The sequence below is a fragment of the Patiria miniata genome, unplaced genomic scaffold (genome assembly GCF_015706575.1).
Source record: "Patiria miniata isolate m_02_andy unplaced genomic scaffold, ASM1570657v1 HiC_scaffold_9, whole genome shotgun sequence".
NCBI classification, from domain to species: Eukaryota; Metazoa; Echinodermata; class Asteroidea; order Valvatida; family Asterinidae; genus Patiria; species Patiria miniata.
In genome coordinates, this window is record NW_024037076.1 from 13,751,620 (window position 1) to 13,771,214 (window position 19,595).

The window sequence follows — 19,595 nt, forward strand, 5'->3', positions numbered from 1 at the left end:
TTTTCTTACCATCAGCTAACTTCCCACCGAACATCACTGGCCCCAACTTGCTGCAAGCTGTTGTCGGAGAGCAGGTCACCTTGACAACAACATCATTTGACCCAGAAGGCCAGACCATCAGTTTCTCCTTGACTGAGGACATTCCCAACAGCACTTTGTCCCAGAGTGAGTTATTCCAAATTGGTTGTGTTGAGTAGTAAAAAGTTAAAGAAATACATTGCTTCTGGGTTTTAAGGAAAATTGATGTTCACATCCTTTGGCTCACTTCAAGAAATTTGTCACACTATTCAGAAAACATGCATGACAATTACCACATTATGCCTTCCATTTGCGATCACTTCTGTTTCAATTTTATTTATTCAGCTAACATTATATTAAGAGAACCTATTCATTTTTAACTTGTGGAATATAAAATATTAAAGTAACTCATTGTTTCATTTTATTTCTCCAGATGGACATTGACATATATGAAGACCAATAACATGAAATATTGAAAGTGAACATTTCTTTATGAAGCACATATATATCTTAATTTCTCTTCCATTTTTGGAACTTACAGATGGTGTTTTCACATGGAATCCATCAACTGTGAACAAAGTGAGAGTTGGGATCAGGGCGTTTGATGGCGACACTAATGCAGTATTGGAGCCCACCGTCAAAGTTTGCGACTGCCAGAACGGCGGGACCTGCATGTATGATCAGTACACACAGGACTCCAATATCATCGTAGACAAGTTTGCCGTAAGTGTACAAATTACAGGATTTCGGAAATTGAGCAATGGTGTTTTGAAGATGTCTGGGTGTAGAACTTCAGAAACTTCAATTGAATTTTATGGTTTTGGGATAGCTGTTATCAAAAATCCCACTGGAATTGGGTTTGATTGTGGACAATGGATTGAAATATTTCAAATGTCTTTGAAAATCTGGTAATCTCAAATTGGGGTTTGCATATGCGATAATGACTTCAAATTAGGTTCTCTTTGCAGTCATTTGACCATTTTAATATCTAATGCTTGTTAATGACTTTCTTGATGGCCATGTATGCAGTGTAATCTCTGGTCCATATAACATAAATGTCTGTGGAAATAAAAGGGATAATATTACATTTAATAGTTAATGCAAGGTATTCTAGACAATATACTTCAAATGTGTAGATGAAAACAAACTTTCCCAAGAAACCTAAAGGTCCGATTTTTGACTGGAGTCACCAATAACTGAAAACTGCACTGAATAATTCCATGCATCAACTTGGTACCTCTCTCATTGTGATTACAGGTTGTCGTGTGTGCCTGTTCCTTGGCCTGGACTGGAGACTTCTGCGAGACCGATCGCAATGGTTGCGAGGATGACCCTTGTTTCCCTGGCATCACTTGCGTGGATGCCGTCGCGCCGCTGGAAGGTAACACCTGCGGGCCTTGTCCTGATGGCCTGGAAGGAAACGGCTTCAAGTGTTACGGTGAGAATGCAAAGACTGCTTTTGAGCATGTCACTCTTGTTAGTTTTGATTGTGGGAACATGTTGCGTGTGCACTACTCTCAGGTTGATGGCTTGAATGGTGGACTGTCATCTTGAAATGCTCAGTGGAAACTTAGCATGTGATTTCAAAAATGACGTACGTGTTTGCAAGAGTTTACTGCTGACCAAGAATATGTTCTTGCTTACCCATGAGTTTAATGCTTTTTTGCACACTCAGGAATATACTTGTGTCAACACAAGTAACATGCTCAAACAGCCTAAAATGACCCAAAAGCATACAAAATGATACTTCTGATTTTCATGAAATTTTGGTCAAACTTAACACTCAAAGATACTGATGTATTTCATTTAATTTCTGTAAGTAACCCATTTTACTAACAAATAATACTGTGGGCATAGAAAATTTGTGTGAACAGGGACTTGAGCCCAAAATGTACAGGCAGCTGTTTCAGTGCTCTTAAATCAACCTCTCATATTTTGTTGGTAGATTTTGACGAGTGCACCCAACCAGGTGGTTCACCATGTGAGCAGCTCTGTGACAACATCCTCGGAGGATATCGCTGTTCCTGCGAATCTGGTTACGAGCTCCATCCAGATGCCCGGACCTGCCTGGACATTGACGAGTGCGACCTGCAGACCGACAACTGCCATGAGTTTGCCACCTGTGCCAACACAGCTGGCGGCTTCACCTGCACCTGCAGTCAAGGGTTCACAGACACTAATGGCGATGGAACGCTTTGCGAAGGTTTGATTCTGTCATTAGTTTTCTGCTTGAAAATCATCAGCAACGTTTTCCTTTCAAAAATTGGTTCGTCTTATAAATTGCAGATAGGGAACTATCAGGAAAAATTTACACTTTGATGGAGCAGCTGGTTTATATTTTTGAAATTTATTTAATGTTTAACTTATGCAGTGCTCCTCTCCAATTTATTTTCAACTTAATCAAGAAGGTATACACCGAAGGAAGTATAGTAAGAGGAGAAACATAAATGCTTTATACTTTTTCCACCAATAGATAACAATAGTAAGGGTTATTTTTAATGAACTTTTTTTATGGAAAATATCTTAAAATGTTTGCAAGACCAGTGAATCAAATTCTACTAGAATTTAACTTTCCAAAATTAATTTTCAAAATCTGCAACTTCAAATGAATGGAATGCATATTCCATCAGATAAGAGATACAAAAGTTTTAATTGTTGTTTCTTTTTTGCCTTTTTAGATATTGACGAGTGTTTCAGTCAAGTCCCCGTGTGTGACACAAACTCCGAGTGCTCAAACACCGTTGGCACTTACTCCTGTGTGTGCAACACCGGATATGAGAAGATCAATGGAGTGTGTGAAGGTGAGTCTACCATGACATCCTTGCAGTTGACTTACGAAGACAAATTTAAAATTGCAACGTTGTTTTTCACTTTGGAAAAAAAAACATTAAAAAGTTTACAATACACAATCATATATCTCTTTATATATATAATTTGTGCTGATCGCTTGATAGCAGGGGCGGCGGAACCGGGGGGCTGGGGGGGCATTTGCCCCCCAGATTTACCCAAGTGCCCCTTTTGCGGCCATAAATGTGCCCCCTCGCCTCGAGCATAAAAGTGCCCCTTCGAGATAGAAAAATGCCCTTAAAGTATCTTTCTATTTCTTAGATGTAACCATTTCCCAATAATGGTATAGATAGTTTTGATATAAACAAGGAATATGAAAACAAAGCCCCAAAAACCCATACAATACGCCCTGAAAAGGGGCACAGGGGCACATAATGCATAGTTAGCATATAATCATCAGTTTTGAAGAGCGCCCCCTATGTTGGAAGATGGTACCAGGCCAAGTGTCCGGTGAAAAACACGTGTCGACCTTTCAGCACGGATGTGCAAAAAAAAAAAATGCTGAGAAAGTGCCCCTTTTTGGTCATGCCCCCCCAGTTTCAAACCCGTTCCGCCGCCGCTGCTTGATAGTAGTAATCTTTGCTTCATAAAAACTTTTTATTTATTGCCAATTTTATGAGTTGCTCATTAGTATAGCTATTTTAGTGGAGATCTTCTGATTTGTGATACATTTAAAGATTACTTTGCCACAATTGTTCCTTAATCATGTTAATGTATTGTGGGATACATTTTTATAAAACCTGCTGTATGTTTTCTACAAAATGTTTATTTCAAAACCAAATGCCTTTTTTCAGACATAAATGAGTGCACCCGTGGACTAAACAACTGCAGCAGCTCTGCCACATGTGTCAACTCGCCAGGGTCCTACGTCTGCACTTGCAACAGCGGCTTTGAAGGGGACGGGGAGGTGTGTCTGAACATCGACGAGTGCATGTTGGCGATACGCCCCTGCCACCCCCGGGCCATGTGCGAAGACACCTTCGGGAGCTTCATCTGTGTGTGCATCCCTGGCCAGATTGGCAATGGAATCACCTGCACAGGTATTGCAAAAGATCGAACATTAAAATAACATGACGGTCTTGTGATGTTCTACATGTGCCAGGGAATTAACCTATCACATCAACGCAGCTTGTGAAATATTTCCAATTACATGATATACAAATGGACACGGTACGTGCAAAATCTGAGACGAACAAAACTTAACATACACAATTCCATAGGGTTGTCTAAGGGGCGTGGCCAACTGGCAAACGGCGATAGGTCAGTTGACCTTAGGGATCGAAGAACTTTCTGCACAAAAAGTTGAGATACTTTCCTCCGTCCGCATACTCCAGCCTTGCAAAGTCGATCAAGACATGTTAAATGAAATAGCTACATAATGCAAGCAAGATTACAAGTAACAGCTATGTAATGAAGACTGACAGAGGACTGCATTAATTGCCACAGTTTGTTTGATAGCTTGACACTTGAATCAAGACTAGATGACTTGCAATTGACTTGTAAGGTCTTGACCATAATTTTGATAATACTTACCACCTTAATTTGCCGTGGTTTCATACGAATTAATTAGAATATTACATGAATGCAACTTGCAAATCTATGATTAACAACATTAGGTAAAGTCAAGCTTGCAACAAAACCCCTTCACACATTCATAAGCACTTAAAAAAGTATTCATGTACAATTGATCGAACATATTTCTTAACTACTGCCTGGGTTTCTTTCTTGTTGTTCCAGATGTGGATGAATGTTTAGCCAACACTGACGATTGTGCCGTTGGTACAGCCATGTGCACCAATACACAGGGATCCTATGAGTGTCGCTGTTATGAAGGCTACACTGGCAATGGCACAGTGTGTGAAGGTTAGTTCTGCAAAAAGAAATGCACTTTCAAAGAGAAATGCTCTTATGTTGTTGCTATAATCTTCAAATATGTTGGTTTGTAGTAAACCCAGCGAACCATAGTCTTTGATTGTAAGAGTGCTTGCTTGAGCTTTTCTGCACATTTGTATGTGAAATGTATTGTTTTCACCTTCATTACTCCCGGGAGATTTTACAGCAATTGCATTATGACATTGTACCTAAGAAAAAACAGTCCCTTATCGGGGATTAAATGGGGGTTCATAAAACCTCCCCAAGTGAACATCTTTTTTAAAACAAAATATTTGATGTTTTTTGTGTGTTTTTTGTGTGCAGATATCAATGAGTGTGTCCTCAATGCTACGATTTGTTCGGTCAATGCCAACTGCCAAAACACCCCTGGCTCCTATGTCTGTAGCTGCAAAGATGGCTACTTTGGAGATGGTGCAGAATGTTTTGGTAAGAGAATACATTAAATTGCAGAACATCATTGAGAATACTTCTCATTTAAGCATCAGTTTCTTGTGCTATAATATTCTGACCAGTGAATTTAGAATGCCTATTTATAATGTGTTTTAATGCGTATAAATTATACATGCAACAATTTGCCGTCAATTTTTTCAAATGTTCAGAGGAATATGTGAAAGTCTGTTTGCAGTGCTGGGCCATGAAGTGTCGGAGCCTGAATTTTAGATATAAAAAATAAGAATTATGAAGACACTCATTGCAAATCCTTTAGCCAAGATACAAAGAGGACTTCAACTGTGTCAAGAGAATTCATTTATACTCCTCCTTGTTGCCACCAGATATGAACGAGTGTACTGAAGAAATTGACACCTGTAACGACACCTTGGGAATGTGCATCAACAATGTTGGGTCCTACACCTGCCGCTGTGTGGTTGGCTATGAAGGAGATGGCAGAACTTGCACAAGTAATTATAGCCAACTCGAAAGTTTCTTTTAACAGACGCTCAATCCATATGTTGATTTGAGGTTCCAATCTGCAGTGAAGTTTTATTGTCCACCTTTTCTTAGTTAAACATTAAAGTTAAACGACCGACGAGAATTAAACTGACAACATGACTAACTCTTTGCTGTGTAAGTTATGAGGATTTGGGCAATTTCATGTCACACGGGTTACGAATCAAACAATTAGAAGCTATTCCTTTGCAATACGATGACTGCGGATTCAAAATTTCATCAGTGGTTTTAGCGCAGCAGTTGTATGCCACACCTGGCAAATTTGATAGTCCCTGTTGGACAGCAATAATCAATTTGTAATATACACTGAAACAAATTCAAATCAAATCTTGGTTTAATTTTACAACATTTTGGCAGGATCACCTGCATTGTTCAATTACCATTTCCTCTGATATCTGATAATGTATGAAAAACTTTCCTATTTTTATTGTAACATAGACATTGATGAGTGTAACTTGAACACGGATGACTGTGAGCAGACTTGCACCGATTCCATTGGGAGCTTTGTCTGTTCCTGTCGGTCGGGCTTCACCATCGACATAACGTCAACAAACCTCTGTCTAGGTAAGACTACTTCACATTCTGCTTTCATCTACAAAGAAATACTGGAGCAAGTTAGATCAAGACCTATATTTCAAATAATTCTGATCAATTGCAAGCTAGTTTGCAAGCTAGTTTGCAAGCTAGTTTGCAAGCTAGTTTGCAAGCTAGTTGGACGAATCTAGTTGACTATTATGGATTAGCCCACCAAGGCAGGTTGCATTGCTCGATTTCTAATGCATGCCAATCATAATGTGCAACAGGGGTCATGACTGAGAGGTTTTGTAGTGACATTTGAGCAACTTTCTATCAAAGTGTTGTACCTAAATTGCACGTAGGTACAAATCAACCACTAGCCAAGAAATGGTCCTCCCTTTCACTTGCTTCGAGTGTCGATTGGTCCAATTAAGTAAACACAACCAATTCAGAGTTTCAATTTGTCGGATAAAAAAAGTGAAATAATAACATGTAATCTTTTGTAATCTAATAATATCTTCAATAGGAGGATTTGCCCTTCACCGACGTATAAACACTGTATACTTAGTGTGTTACCTCCCGAGTGAAAGTTGGAAAAAAAACACTCGGGTGGGGCTTTGAACCCACGACCTCCTGCTTTCTAGTGTAGACATCTTACCACTCGACCACCGAGCTTGCGGGATCGGTTGGCTGGTTCGAATCTGATATGTAACAGTGGGTTCAGCAATTAAACTATCCATAAGAGTAGCTTATAAATAAAAGTTGTCCGATTTAACCTTGTTTGTTGTTTATTTTCAGATATTGATGAATGCAATCTTGGCATTGACAACTGTGGCCAGGGATGCAATAACACAGATGGTAGCTATGAGTGCTATTGCTTTGAGGGCTTCAAAATGGACAATCAAGGCGACTGTGTTCGTAAGTGGCACCAAATTTTGTTTTCTCAAAGATTCAATTTGAAGGAGTCAACTGGAGTTGTGTTCTAAAAGGATTTGGCTTCATTCCTATTGAGTGATACAGAGAAACGTTTAATTAATTTGTTTTTATTCACAACCAAATCAAATAGCTTGGCTAGACTTCAATGCAGAATTTAAAGAATCGGCCCCTAAACTTTACATTCAATGAAAACCACATTTCCTGAAATTTGTCAAAATTTGTGAACTTTCCCATCTTAAGTGCCATGTCTTGCGAGACATTTGCTTTAGCCTTGTTGTACCCTTCTGTTTCCAGCCGACTCTGTGTGCATCAACAAGAACTGTACCAATGGCGACTGTTATGCCTTGAATGGCATGGAATTGTGTTCTTGCTACAGTGGATACAAACTTGACAGCAGCAATGATGCTTTGTGTATCAGTAAGTAACTTTCATGACATTGAATTGATTAAAAGGGTTTTAATATCAACCCGTGTATTTTGAGGGTGAAAGTGTTACAAATTGGACTAAATCCCCCACTTTTGACATTTTTTTAAACTGAGAAACAGAGTGTAACTCATGAGTGAATGTTCATAATTGCTGATTGTTTCTTTAAGTTGGAGAAAATCAGTACCTACACGAGGCACATTTCAAACATATATCAAGCAAAACTGTTTTGTAATGTGTATGTCGTCATAAAATTGTTGGCTAAAAAAATTCAGTTTTGTATCAATAATAGCTTCAGGGGCATAGCAGGTTCATTTTTATTGGGGGTATAAATTTTTTTGAAAAGGGCACTTGCACATCCGTTGTGAAATGTAGACAGGTTTTCCTGGCTACACCTATGAGCTTTTAAGTGCTTCCGTGAACTCAATCCTTTACATTTTGAAACACTGAGATAAAAAGTATCCCAAAATACTTCATTAACTGTATTCGCACGTTGTCTCTCACATGCCTGTCTTACATGCAGATTTTTTTTTAAACCAATTTTTAAAAATGTACTTTTTACTTTGCATTCTTCTCCAGACATCGATGAATGTACAGATCCTCAATACCCAGATGCTTGTAACCAGATTTGCAATGATGCTACTCCAGGCTATACCTGTGACTGTAACACAGGCTTCCTACTGACAACAGAGGGCCGGCTGTGTGAAGGTAAGCATAATGGCTGCATTTATCATTGGCGCAGATATTGAAAGTATTTCACGGCGCTGCTAAGCACAAAAATTTGCTTAGCACAAAAACAATCTGGCTTGTAAAAGCAGGTTACCAGCCAAAACTCCATGTGATTTTCATGCTAAGCAAACAACAGCTGAATACAAATTACGAGCAATATAGATCATGTCGAGTTTTGGCTGGTAACCTGCTTTTATAAGCCAGACTTTTTGTGCTAAGCAAATGTTTGTGCTCAGCAGCCCCTTGAAATTGACCCCTGGTGATTTGAACTGCGTCACATATAACTTGAAATTTCTGCATCTGGTAATTTGTCCTTAAAGTGTGCAGATTGATGATAAATGTGCAAATCTTCATCCTGTGTATTTATGTATGACATGATTTCAAGCAACGTTTGTGCATTACTATAGATTTCACAAAATTCATTTGCTGCAAGAGGGATCACTTACAATTAAAGAAGTCTTGTTCGTGCAAATTGATAATTTAAATTTCTAACTTTCATTTCCGTTAGATATTAATGAGTGCACAGAGGGCACCAGCACCTGTGATGCAGTGTCTGAGAATTGCTTCAACATCGATGGAGGTTTCATCTGCAATTGCAAATCTGGATTTGTTATGAACGGAACTATCTGTTCGGGTGAGCTGGATTATTGTTTTTTTTACTGGATGACTGAGCTTTGTTTTTTTCACAAGTGTTGGAAATGGACAGTGAAGCTCTATGTTTTAGAAATTGTACTACTTGGTGTTTTTGTGGTAACAATATTCAACTTCATTTTGAGACACCATCTTACTAGTTTTTACCCGATGATGCACTAAATTAAAGAAATAATCAAGATTGAAGCCTGGATCTGATTTTCGATCCACCTACTGGTGATTAGACATTACAGAACTAAAAAAATTACATACTGCTCTTAGTGTATCAGGCAGTAGGAAGTTAACTCACTATTTAACATAGTGTTTTTTGGGTCATTTACTGATGCAATGATATAACACTGCATTCTCTCTGTACAGCAAAATAGTTTCAAACAAGAATAATAAATTTCAGTGTTTAATTCCTGACATACACCCAATTACATATTTTGTTGTATAAATTGTTTCAGACGTGAACGAATGTGATGGCGTTAACCTGTGCAGTGCCAATGCTGTGTGCACCAACTCGCCTGGCAGTTACTCCTGTACATGTCAAAGTGGCTACTCAGGCGATGGCGAAACATGTGTTGGTAAGCAGACATATAAACCTGATGATTTTCTGCTACTATATTGGACAAAACAATATTTCTTAGATATTTAAAACATTTTTTTTCCATGGAAAAATATTTTCAAATTTTCTTGAAGTCATTTTTTTCTCAGTGATTTTAGTTGAAATTTGTGAAGAAAAGGCAGCCGCAATGCTTCATTCTTTAACATCAATTTGCTTACAAGATTTTGTTGTTCAAAACTTGGATGTCAAAATACTGATCCAACAGCAGCAACAGGAAATTGCAGAAAATGAGAAAGTGACATCGTACATACGTCTCCATTTCCCGGTCCCCTCTTCCTAATGCCACCCCTCCATTCTTGTGCTGCTGATGGATCCAAAACCAAATTTTTTAGCGTAAGCTTCAAAAGCTTAGTGTTAGCTGATGAATTACTCTTTGTTTTTCTTAATGTTTGTATTTTAGATATCAACGAGTGTGCATCATCTTCACTGAATGATTGCAGCGAGAATGCCATGTGCACCAATCTAGCGGGCTCATTCCAGTGTGATTGCCTGACAGGATTTGAGTTTAATGGAACTGACTGCAATGGTGGGTGCTGATTTTTTTTTTTTTTTCAGAAGTTACGTTTAGTAGTAATTCATCTATTTTTCTATATTAAAACAGGGAAAATTATGTCCCCTTTGATTGTTTGGATGGATTTATTTAATTTTGAGAAGAATTCAAAATTAAACAAGTGTTACGTACCCTGAAAAACCTCGTAAAACTTTAAGGTAAACCTCGCATTACCACCTGTTAAATTTTGCAATCACCTCGCTGGCTCAGAAATGAGGTCCAGCATCATGGATTAAATCCCCCCTCTGCTGTTTAAAAGGTCACAAACAGTCAAACTTTCCTTCCACTTCCCCTGGTATTTTTTAACACACGAGTGGTCACTTGACCAATTTTGACCGAAGTAACAGCATGGCTCAGAATGCATGTTTGCCTAGGAGGGTTAATATGAATTTGGTACTTATAATAATGAGGAAAATAATTTTGTTTAGTTTCTCATTGAATTTGGGATTTATCTTACTGAACCACGTGGCAAAATATTGTTACTAAAATATCTATTGAGTAACATATCATTTTATTTATTGTTCACCTGGACAGATATCAATGAGTGCGATGTCGGCAATAACACCTGCACTGGTCTCTCCATGTGCGTTAACACCCCCGGCTCATATCTGTGCCCCTGCCTCAATGGCTATGAAGGCGATGGAAGCAATTGCATTGGTAAGCTATTTGGTAAAATCTAGGCCAACAAAAGTGTTAGATACAGTGCATCAAAATGGTCAGGTGCATGCCGAGTTGGCAAAACTGGTCTTTTTTTCTTTAAAAATGATTCAGACAAAGCCAATTTGTTTTGTTCTATACTGGGGTGTCAATTGCACCCCTCTCCATTTGTAAAAACCGTAACGGGTTACAGAAACAGAAAGTTGACTTTCAATGAGTCTATGAAGAGTAGGGTGGAAGTTGGCTTGCAGTACCCAACTTTGGGTACAAAGACAATGACAACAAAGCCAATTTATAAGACAGGTCAGTACAAATAATTAGTTTTTAGAACTGGAACAATGAATTCAGTTTTAATGGATAAATGGATGAGGAAGTGGCCAATTTATATGAAATTATTAAGTGAAATACCGGTCGGGGGAAAAAAAAAAAAACAGATGTGGAATTTGTCAAGTTAAATCTTTAAATCATGGTGTGTTGTGTAAATTTTTGAAACTGGTAAAATTCATTTTGAATTTTCCTCCTTGTTCTTTAAGATGTGAATGAGTGTACTTTGCCATCTACGGATGCCAGTGCAGATGACTGCCATGCAGATGCCACTTGCAATAATACTGCAGGAGGATATCTATGCGAGTGTAACAGCGGGTATTCAGGCAATGGAACATCCTGTACAGGTATAGCTCATCAGATTCGTCTTTTCTATTAAGAGAGCAAGCTTCAGTCTTTAAAAGGTCTGAAAGTGATGCTGTGCCAACCATGTACTGAAAATACATTGTGTGTTTTGCTTCTACCATTTTCAACGATCTTTGGTCAGATTGTGTGGGTTTTTGTTTTAATTAATGAGCTGTTTTGAAAAGACGTACGTAATTCAATAAGCTGTTCACTTGGAGAAAGAATGTGTTTGTTTTACTTCTGTTTGTAGATATCGACGAATGCAACATACCTGGTAGCTGTGCGGGGAACAGCACGTGCAGTAACACAGTGGGAGATTACGTCTGCACCTGCAATGAGGGTTACAGCGGCGATGCTCGCACAGAATGCTTTGACATCGATGAGTGCTTAGATTTCCCCTGTGACGTTAATGCCCAGTGCACAAACAGCATCGGAAGCTTCATGTGCACCTGTCACAGTGGATACACCGGCACTGGATTCAACTGCTCAGGTAAAATTGGAAGAGAAAAATAAGGGCTTTTAATTGGTACCAGCTGAAGCATTTCTGTTCTATTTCAAAAATTAGCTGGTATAAACACAAGCACGTTTCCAAAAATTAAACGTGGTCCACAGAGAATATTGTTAATTCATGAATATTCAGATAAGGGCATTTTTCAATATTTTTTTCAACTCTTATCTTTTAACATTTCACCCACAATAACTTTAAGCAACTTAACTATATGTACAGCAAATGCGATTTTCATACATGTTGCAAAATAAAAGCAATTATTTTTATAAAGTATGCAAGATATTTAAAACAGACAGGACTTTGCCAACTGTACTGTCTCGATGTTGGAGTCTCTTAGCAAAATCGTTTGTAAACAAACATCTTTTTTAAGGACATCCATATTAGAACTTACACCTCACACAAGGAGTGGTAATGGTGAACTTGGGTTACAAGAGAACTTGTGTTAAACATCATGCCAAAAAACCTGCTGTATGCAAGGGCGGATCCAGGGGGGGGCCAAAGGGGGCCATGGCCCCCCCCAAAACGAAACCAATTTTTTTTTTTTTTAATGTGACATCGCAATAAAGGCAGGCAATGAGTACACCACCATCTTTTCCTCAAAAAAAATTGGTTAAAGTGGTCAGAAATTGCCTCAAATCGCACCACAGAGCATCTAGAATCCAAAAAAATTTCGGGGCCCTCGCGGGCCCCGAACCCCACGCCGTAATTTTTTAGACCCACTTTTTGGGGGGACCAACATTTTTTTTGGCCCCCCCCAAAATTGTGTTCTGGATCCGCCCTTGGCTGTATGAAATATTTCTTCGAAAGAAATACCACTGTGAGTCTTGTGAAGATTCCTATAGGGCCTACCAAATTCAACAGTCTTGCATATTAAACCCTATACACGGGCTGACGGCGATGACCGCTTTTTGCTAATCTGCCTGGTATGTTGTTTTAAGCTGTAATACGCCGTGTTATGCGACCCAAAGCTGCTACCGGACAAATGCTGCTGTGCAGTCATGCGTGTAAGCCGGTAAAGTGAGGCATGATAATCCCGGCGTCAAGGGCTTAAGCAGCCATCTTGTTGGAGACACAGTTCTTCACATGATCTATAAGATTAATATCAGTGTTCTTGATTTCCCTGTTTCCTTCCAGATGTTGACGAGTGTGAAGCGCAGAATCTCAATGACTGTCATCCCTTGTCAACATGCATCAACGTCGACGGAAGTTTCACGTGCCGCTGCCGAGATGGCTATGTAACAAGTGATGGCTTTTCCCCTGGCAGAGAGTGTGAAGGTAAGCTGCAGATTTCTGGGTGCTTGCACGGCTTAGGCTGTGTCGTGAACATGCCTCCAGAGCTATGCCTATTATGAGCACTTGCTCATGTAGTTGCAATGGACGAGGATCTAGACAATAGCTCCAGACAAGCAATTCGGATGCTACCTCATGCTTCAAAAAGCTACTCAGCAGAATACTGATATTTGAGATATTACTGAAGTACTGCTATAACAACCTCGTCCCCAGTGCTTACTTTATTTCCAACCTGGTTTCCAATAGTAAGCCCTGGATAGGAAACTTTCTTCCTGTATCCTGATTCGATATTGCAATTAGCTAGTAATGGATTTTTATCGTGTACTTGGTGTTATTATTCACAACGTGCAGTACATGTTTTCGCGATCATTCGTCCCCGCCTTCTCGAAAATACTTATCTCCTTTCTAATTTGTTCATATTAATATGAAATGTGATACTGCATGTTGCCTCGAGAAGATTGTAACAGTTTAATTTTTTAAAAATTGTGTTTTCATAACTCACGCCGTGCTCGCGCTGCGACGAACTGACTCTGTTTTTACCCCATACACCGCATACAAAACAAACGCTAATGTAACGCATAACCAGGCACCAGACTATTCCTCATTTGCATACGTGTTCAAAAATCTTGCACATGCAAATGATCCAATACCAGGTGAGAGCTAGAGCAGGTAGTGATGGGCGTGTACTGTTCAACACCCTGGGGACGAGGTTTCCTGCTATAACAGATCCATAATTTGTGGATTACTTGTCATGATCTGTAGCACTGATCTTGCCAAAAACCTTGCCAGTATTTGGTTCTCATTCTTCTATTTATTCTCACTATTTTGTTCCATTTTTTTCGTATTTGTGTAATATTTCCTCATTTTTATTTCCACACACATGTAGATGTTAACGAGTGCACCTTTGAAACGGATACTTGCGACTCGGTCAAGGAGGTGTGCATCAACAACTTTGGCAGCTTCACCTGTATGTGTGGAAATGGTTACCAGGGAACGGCTGGCGCATGCATAGGTGAGTCAAACTTCCAGTTTGTACACAAGTTGTTTACTTCTTAAGAATAGCTGAAGTAGCCCCACACTCTGTTCAAGCAGTTCACCTTTTCTCTCTGCTTGGAGGTAGATTGAAGGAAAGCCATTATTTGTTCAGGGAGACCCTGAGCTGTACAAAAATGTAAACTACATTGAAATCTCGATACGTCAAACTCTGATAACTCAAAACAACTGTTAAGTCAAACAAAGAATCCATTTCTTTCAGTAGTATAACAGTGACAACCCTGCTGAACTCAAAACTCGATCTGCATTAGTCAAATTTTGAACCTGTTCCCTTGAGGTTTGACTTATCGAAATTTCACTTTACCACCTGAACTGAGAGCAGATTTATACATGAAAATGAAACTGCTCTCCGGTACAGTATGTATATAGGGACTTATTTTCAAACCATCACTGCTCATTGTGAGAATGAGAGTGACTTGAACGTCTAAAGTTTTTCATTCACGAATTATACAATTCTGTTATGATTCCTGCAGATATCGATGAGTGTCAGACCAATCCGTGTGACACGCAAGTCAACACTCGCTGCCAAAACCTTGCCGGGAGCTACCGCTGTGTGTGCAGAACTGGCTACTTTGAACTCTACGGTGTCTGTACAGGTATGTTGGTCTAATAATAATTGTGCTTATATAGCTCTTTCCATCGTATCAACAATCTCAAAGCGCTATACAATTATTACCCCGTTCATCAGGCCATGGGACCACGCGGCAGCCGATATCAGCACTCAATCGGTCCTCGACCCTCACAGGTACCCATTTATACTCCTGGATGGAGAGAGGCAATTGTAGTTAAGTGTCTTGCCCAAGGGCACAAACACCATGTTCCTGGTACGGTTCGAACCCATGCACCTTCGTACATGAGTCAAACACAGTAACCACTGGACCATGGCGTTCTACAGGTATAACAGATAATGTGAAGCTATTGATATAACTTATTCACAATTACCCGAAAAAGTTTACCAATTCCTATTGGTCTAGAGCATGTCACGTGGATGGTTTTTAAGCTGCTGATTAAAACGCTGGTGCATTCTGCGCCACATCGTGCAGTACATGCCACGTGCGTGCCAATTTCCATATTATAAGAAGATTTTTAGCACTACACTTGCCAGGCACATAGACACATACCATAGACATGGCCAGAGGGGTGTTTCACAAAACAAAGTGAAATTAAATAATTGGAAATTTTTGAATTTGTTGTCTTAACTTTTTGATCGAAAAGTATTGTGAATGAGATTTGGCTTGGGCCAATATCTGCGTCCAAGCATAGCCAGTTTTAAACGTACTTAACAGGCCAAGCATACATATATCCTATTAAGTCTATTGCATTACATTTCAATACTCTCTTTAGTAGACTTAATTATACAAAAAATCGTAATGGACACTCCAGCTGTGGTTTAAAATCAGTTCCACCAAACAGCAACTTTGGTTTGCAAATTATTCAAAACTAAACTCCTGTTTTTCTTTTTAATTTTATTGTGATATTGCAATTACTTGCGATTATTGATCAGAGAAGCAGATTATGGAGCACAAAAAAATACCTGAGTTTGACAATGTTGGTGGTGGGTAGTAGAATATTTTATCAGAACAATACCATGTGATGAGTACTAATTTGTAACGCAGTGAAAATTTACCGTGTGTTTTATTTTCTTACAGCCGGTGTATCAAAGACTGTGTATGGGCTGTTTACGGACATCATTGGCTTTGAAGTTAACGACTTATACTTTTACTATAATGACACAACAGTCTACCAGATTCCCCTATCCACAGATGTAAGTATATTGTGTTTCGAACATAAAAAGGTACATTTTATTGCTCTCTTTCCTTTCCCCCCCCCCAAAAAAAACCCCTCTCATTGGCTGTCAAATTTCAAAGGCTGTAAGCAGCCTGGTGTACTTTTTCACAGATTTCAGTGCAAAATGATTCAATACGGTAATGCAAGCTCAAAGACTTTGAGTCAGGTGTCTGTACATTTGCACAAGTATTTTTTAAAAAATCACAATGAAAACAAAATCAACATAAAATTATTAAGAAACCATTGGCCACATGATTATAACATAAGATAGTTTGCAAACGGTTGAAAAGTATTACTTTTACATCCTGCATCAGCTTGAAACATAATAGTAGTTCTTGTCCCAGAAAAGGTGCATGGTTGTCCTGAAATTTTTTGGGTGTTTTGTAGTGGTAAAGGTTTTTCAGCTTCAGTAATAAACTTATCTGAATCTCATCCTTGCAGCTGGATGCTCATTTCAATGCAAGCATGCTACGTGACTACCAGTCGGTCTTTGTCAGGTCCATCACCATGGCTGGCCAGGTCGCCAGGGTCATTATGACACTGACCTTCCTGCCCAACTCCTCTGTCACCGACATGGAAATCATAGACGCTTTTGTGAGCCAACTGACTGGGAGATTTGGAAACGTGGTTCTACCAAACAGCAAGGTTTACAACACTAGCTTTGCTGTTGGCGATCCAAGTACGTACAACACATTTGTTTACTGAAAGTAACTGTCTAAACCTGATATTTAAAGGTAGAGTAAATCGTTTGCAGCTATCCAAAATTAGTTACGAAATTATTGTTGAAAAGCTTACATGGTATAAAGATAGCAATGACACTAAACTCCCTGTGAAATTATTCTTTCTGGCATGCTGTTATTTTGAAGAAAACAATAAAAGAAGGCTATTTCCAAAGATGCATCAAGTGACACATTTTTGGAAATTTCCATTATTAGGTGGTTTGTTTTTCGTTGCATCAGTCAGCAGGTGCGCGCAAGCCTGGACGCAATGCGCATAAGCGCGGTCGCTATTATTCATCGATTCAGTGCGTGTAATCGTGTAGTTGTAATTGCCTGTATGAGAACGTGTTCCAGATGCTGATGTTAGGCGCAATTTAAAACTCAGCAACTTTTGAATTGAAATTGACATCCTTAAATATTGTTTTCTCAGAATATACAGCAGTCACAGATCAAAAACTTCATCAAGTTAGTTGTTAAGCGCCCGTCTTTAGATTTTGAGCCTTTTTGCTGCTTCAATCCAAAAAAAACCCCACAAATGACAAATGATCTACCCTACCTTTAATTACAAACTTCTTTTGTAAGAAGTACTTGAAGGTTTTTATACATACAGCTATTCTATTGCACAGATTTCTTTACAAATATTCACACATCCACTTAAGTGAGTCTTGCTGTGTTAAGTGCTGTGTATATTATCCACAGATTAGACGCCAACAAACATACTAAGTTTGCAACTTATAACTACCTTCGCATAACAGCCATTTACCTCATTTCATTTTCTTTATTTTATTTGGCTCAGAAAGAACCATACTTTGAAATGGTTCAAATTACGACAAACGACTGATCTTATAGCACCACCTCAGTAAATGTAATAGCTAGACATACTCTCCACAAAATATGTCCCGCCCCAGTTCTTGCAAATAACTCTGTATTTTTGCCTAAACAGTCATCAACCCATGTGAAGAAGGCACATTCCAGTGTGGAGAAAATGCTGCTTGTGTGTTTAATGGCATCAGTGATCAGCATACCTGTATGTGCCAAGATGGATGGAGTGGCTCTGGAAATGACACTTGCACAGGTTTGTCTTGTAAACTTTTTCTTTTCAGAATGCTTCCTGAAACAAATGAAGCCAAGAATATTTTTTATTTTATTAATCAATGTCTTCACAATTCAATATGCATTGTCAAGATTTTCAAGAAATGATACATTCCTGCTTGATAAAAATGTAAAAGTCAGATTTCAAGATTTACATACAAGCTTTGAAGTTTTGGTATTTGTTTTTAAATGTCAGTTGCATGATACTGATAAGCAATACACATTTAAATAGGAATATTTCACAAGAAATATTTTTTTCAGAAGGAAAGCTTTTAATGTATCCTTGATATTTAAAACATGCTTTAGACATAACTCATGTAAAAAAAAAAAGATTTGTCCATTATGCCAAGAAAAAAGTACCTATGATTTTTGGGATTCAAGCTACACTGCCAGTGTGTATGAACTTCTACGACAAAAGTCTTATTGCTCAAACTAAATATCAGTATTTTAACATTTTTTTCTTCATCAGACATTGACGAGTGTCTGTCCGCCCCATGCACTGGACGTGGAGAGGTGTGTGTCAACTCGCCTGGCAGCTATAGCTGTGATTGTCGAGTCATGGATGGCTTCCAGAGGGTTGGAGACACGTGTGTCTGTGAGTAACAATTAATGTTTTTATTATCAATGAATTTGAGCTAGTAATAGTACAAATTTGTTGTGTTCTTTGATCACTTAATGGATCAAAAAATGAGCTTTTCCAATTATAAACTGGCATCAGTGTGTTGTATGTCTTTGAACTGTTGGAAAGTTAAAAAATGTTTTAGACTTGTTTGGTTGGATTACAGAGTGCACTCAGAGACCTGAAAAGGTATACTGTTATTAATGATGAATTGCAGAATTGAAAGAAAAGTGTCCCTGGCATCCACAAGATAAAGAATATCATGCTTAATTGGCTTAATTAGCTTGTAAGCAGCCAGTGGCATACACATGTATATGTTTTTGCACTTCATGACCTTCTGTCGATTAGTACGGATGTTTTATTCCATTAACTTCATTCACCTATCTTTAGAAAATACTCATAATTACCAGCGCCTTGAGTTCCTAATTGTTGGTAGATATGTGCGCTATATAAGACTCCTGTATGATATTAAAAAATCAAAAGAACAAATCACAAAATCCTCTGAAAATCACATAACCTCTTGTGTCAATTTTCAGTGTTCATCACATACGAAGGAGTTTTCGACATCTATGAGGTCGACAGGATTGCAGGGGATGCGCAGTTTGACCCTGCACTGAGTGATCCAACATCTCCAGAATTCCTGGACCTTAGTCTAAGGGTCTGTGGTGTGGTAAGTCCTATGGAAATATTTTGCAGTGTGTGATTGTGCTTTGAGATGAATATGTATGCGAAGCAATATACTCTGTCTCATCACGCCCAATGTTAGGTTAAGAAGGACCATAGATTTCTGGCTATAATAATCAAGTTTCCATAGCAAGTTGCACTGCAGGCCTGTGAAAAGATTATACTGAAACCATCTGAAAAACTCTGTCATTATCAACATCGGGTTTTGCCCTCCACCTGCAAACTTTCATAAACACTGTATAGAGAAAAATTCACAGTATTATTCAGGTGGGACGTGAATCCACGAACCCCTGCTTATTGGTACAGATTCTTACGGCTTGACCATTGTGCTTGCAGGTGGTCAAGCTGCTTTAATGTTTAAGGAAATTCACAGCAAATGTCCTTTGTGGAATTGAAGC

The 19,595-nt window shown here is 38.7% G+C and overlaps 1 protein-coding gene across 1 annotated transcript in view; it reads left to right on the forward strand.

The window, feature by feature from the left end:
- The window catches only part of LOC119720126, a 50,697-nt gene that overhangs the window by 25,332 nt on the left and 5,770 nt on the right, over positions 1-19,595 (forward strand). Inside the window, exons 26-52 of the mRNA XM_038189679.1 lie at positions 16-165; positions 560-741; positions 1,276-1,456; positions 1,964-2,221; positions 2,697-2,819; positions 3,660-3,905; positions 4,603-4,728; positions 5,062-5,184; positions 5,532-5,657; positions 6,145-6,270; positions 7,021-7,140; positions 7,453-7,575; positions 8,161-8,289; positions 8,819-8,944; positions 9,408-9,527; positions 9,969-10,094; positions 10,653-10,775; positions 11,309-11,446; positions 11,695-11,934; positions 13,087-13,227; positions 14,129-14,254; positions 14,769-14,891; positions 15,945-16,060; positions 16,525-16,762; positions 17,746-17,877; positions 18,364-18,489; positions 19,050-19,183. Coding sequence (XP_038045607.1) covers positions 16-165; positions 560-741; positions 1,276-1,456; positions 1,964-2,221; positions 2,697-2,819; positions 3,660-3,905; positions 4,603-4,728; positions 5,062-5,184; positions 5,532-5,657; positions 6,145-6,270; positions 7,021-7,140; positions 7,453-7,575; positions 8,161-8,289; positions 8,819-8,944; positions 9,408-9,527; positions 9,969-10,094; positions 10,653-10,775; positions 11,309-11,446; positions 11,695-11,934; positions 13,087-13,227; positions 14,129-14,254; positions 14,769-14,891; positions 15,945-16,060; positions 16,525-16,762; positions 17,746-17,877; positions 18,364-18,489; positions 19,050-19,183 — 4,022 coding nt within the window. The remainder of the gene's footprint in view (positions 1-15; positions 166-559; positions 742-1,275; positions 1,457-1,963; positions 2,222-2,696; positions 2,820-3,659; positions 3,906-4,602; positions 4,729-5,061; positions 5,185-5,531; positions 5,658-6,144; positions 6,271-7,020; positions 7,141-7,452; positions 7,576-8,160; positions 8,290-8,818; positions 8,945-9,407; positions 9,528-9,968; positions 10,095-10,652; positions 10,776-11,308; positions 11,447-11,694; positions 11,935-13,086; positions 13,228-14,128; positions 14,255-14,768; positions 14,892-15,944; positions 16,061-16,524; positions 16,763-17,745; positions 17,878-18,363; positions 18,490-19,049; positions 19,184-19,595) is intronic.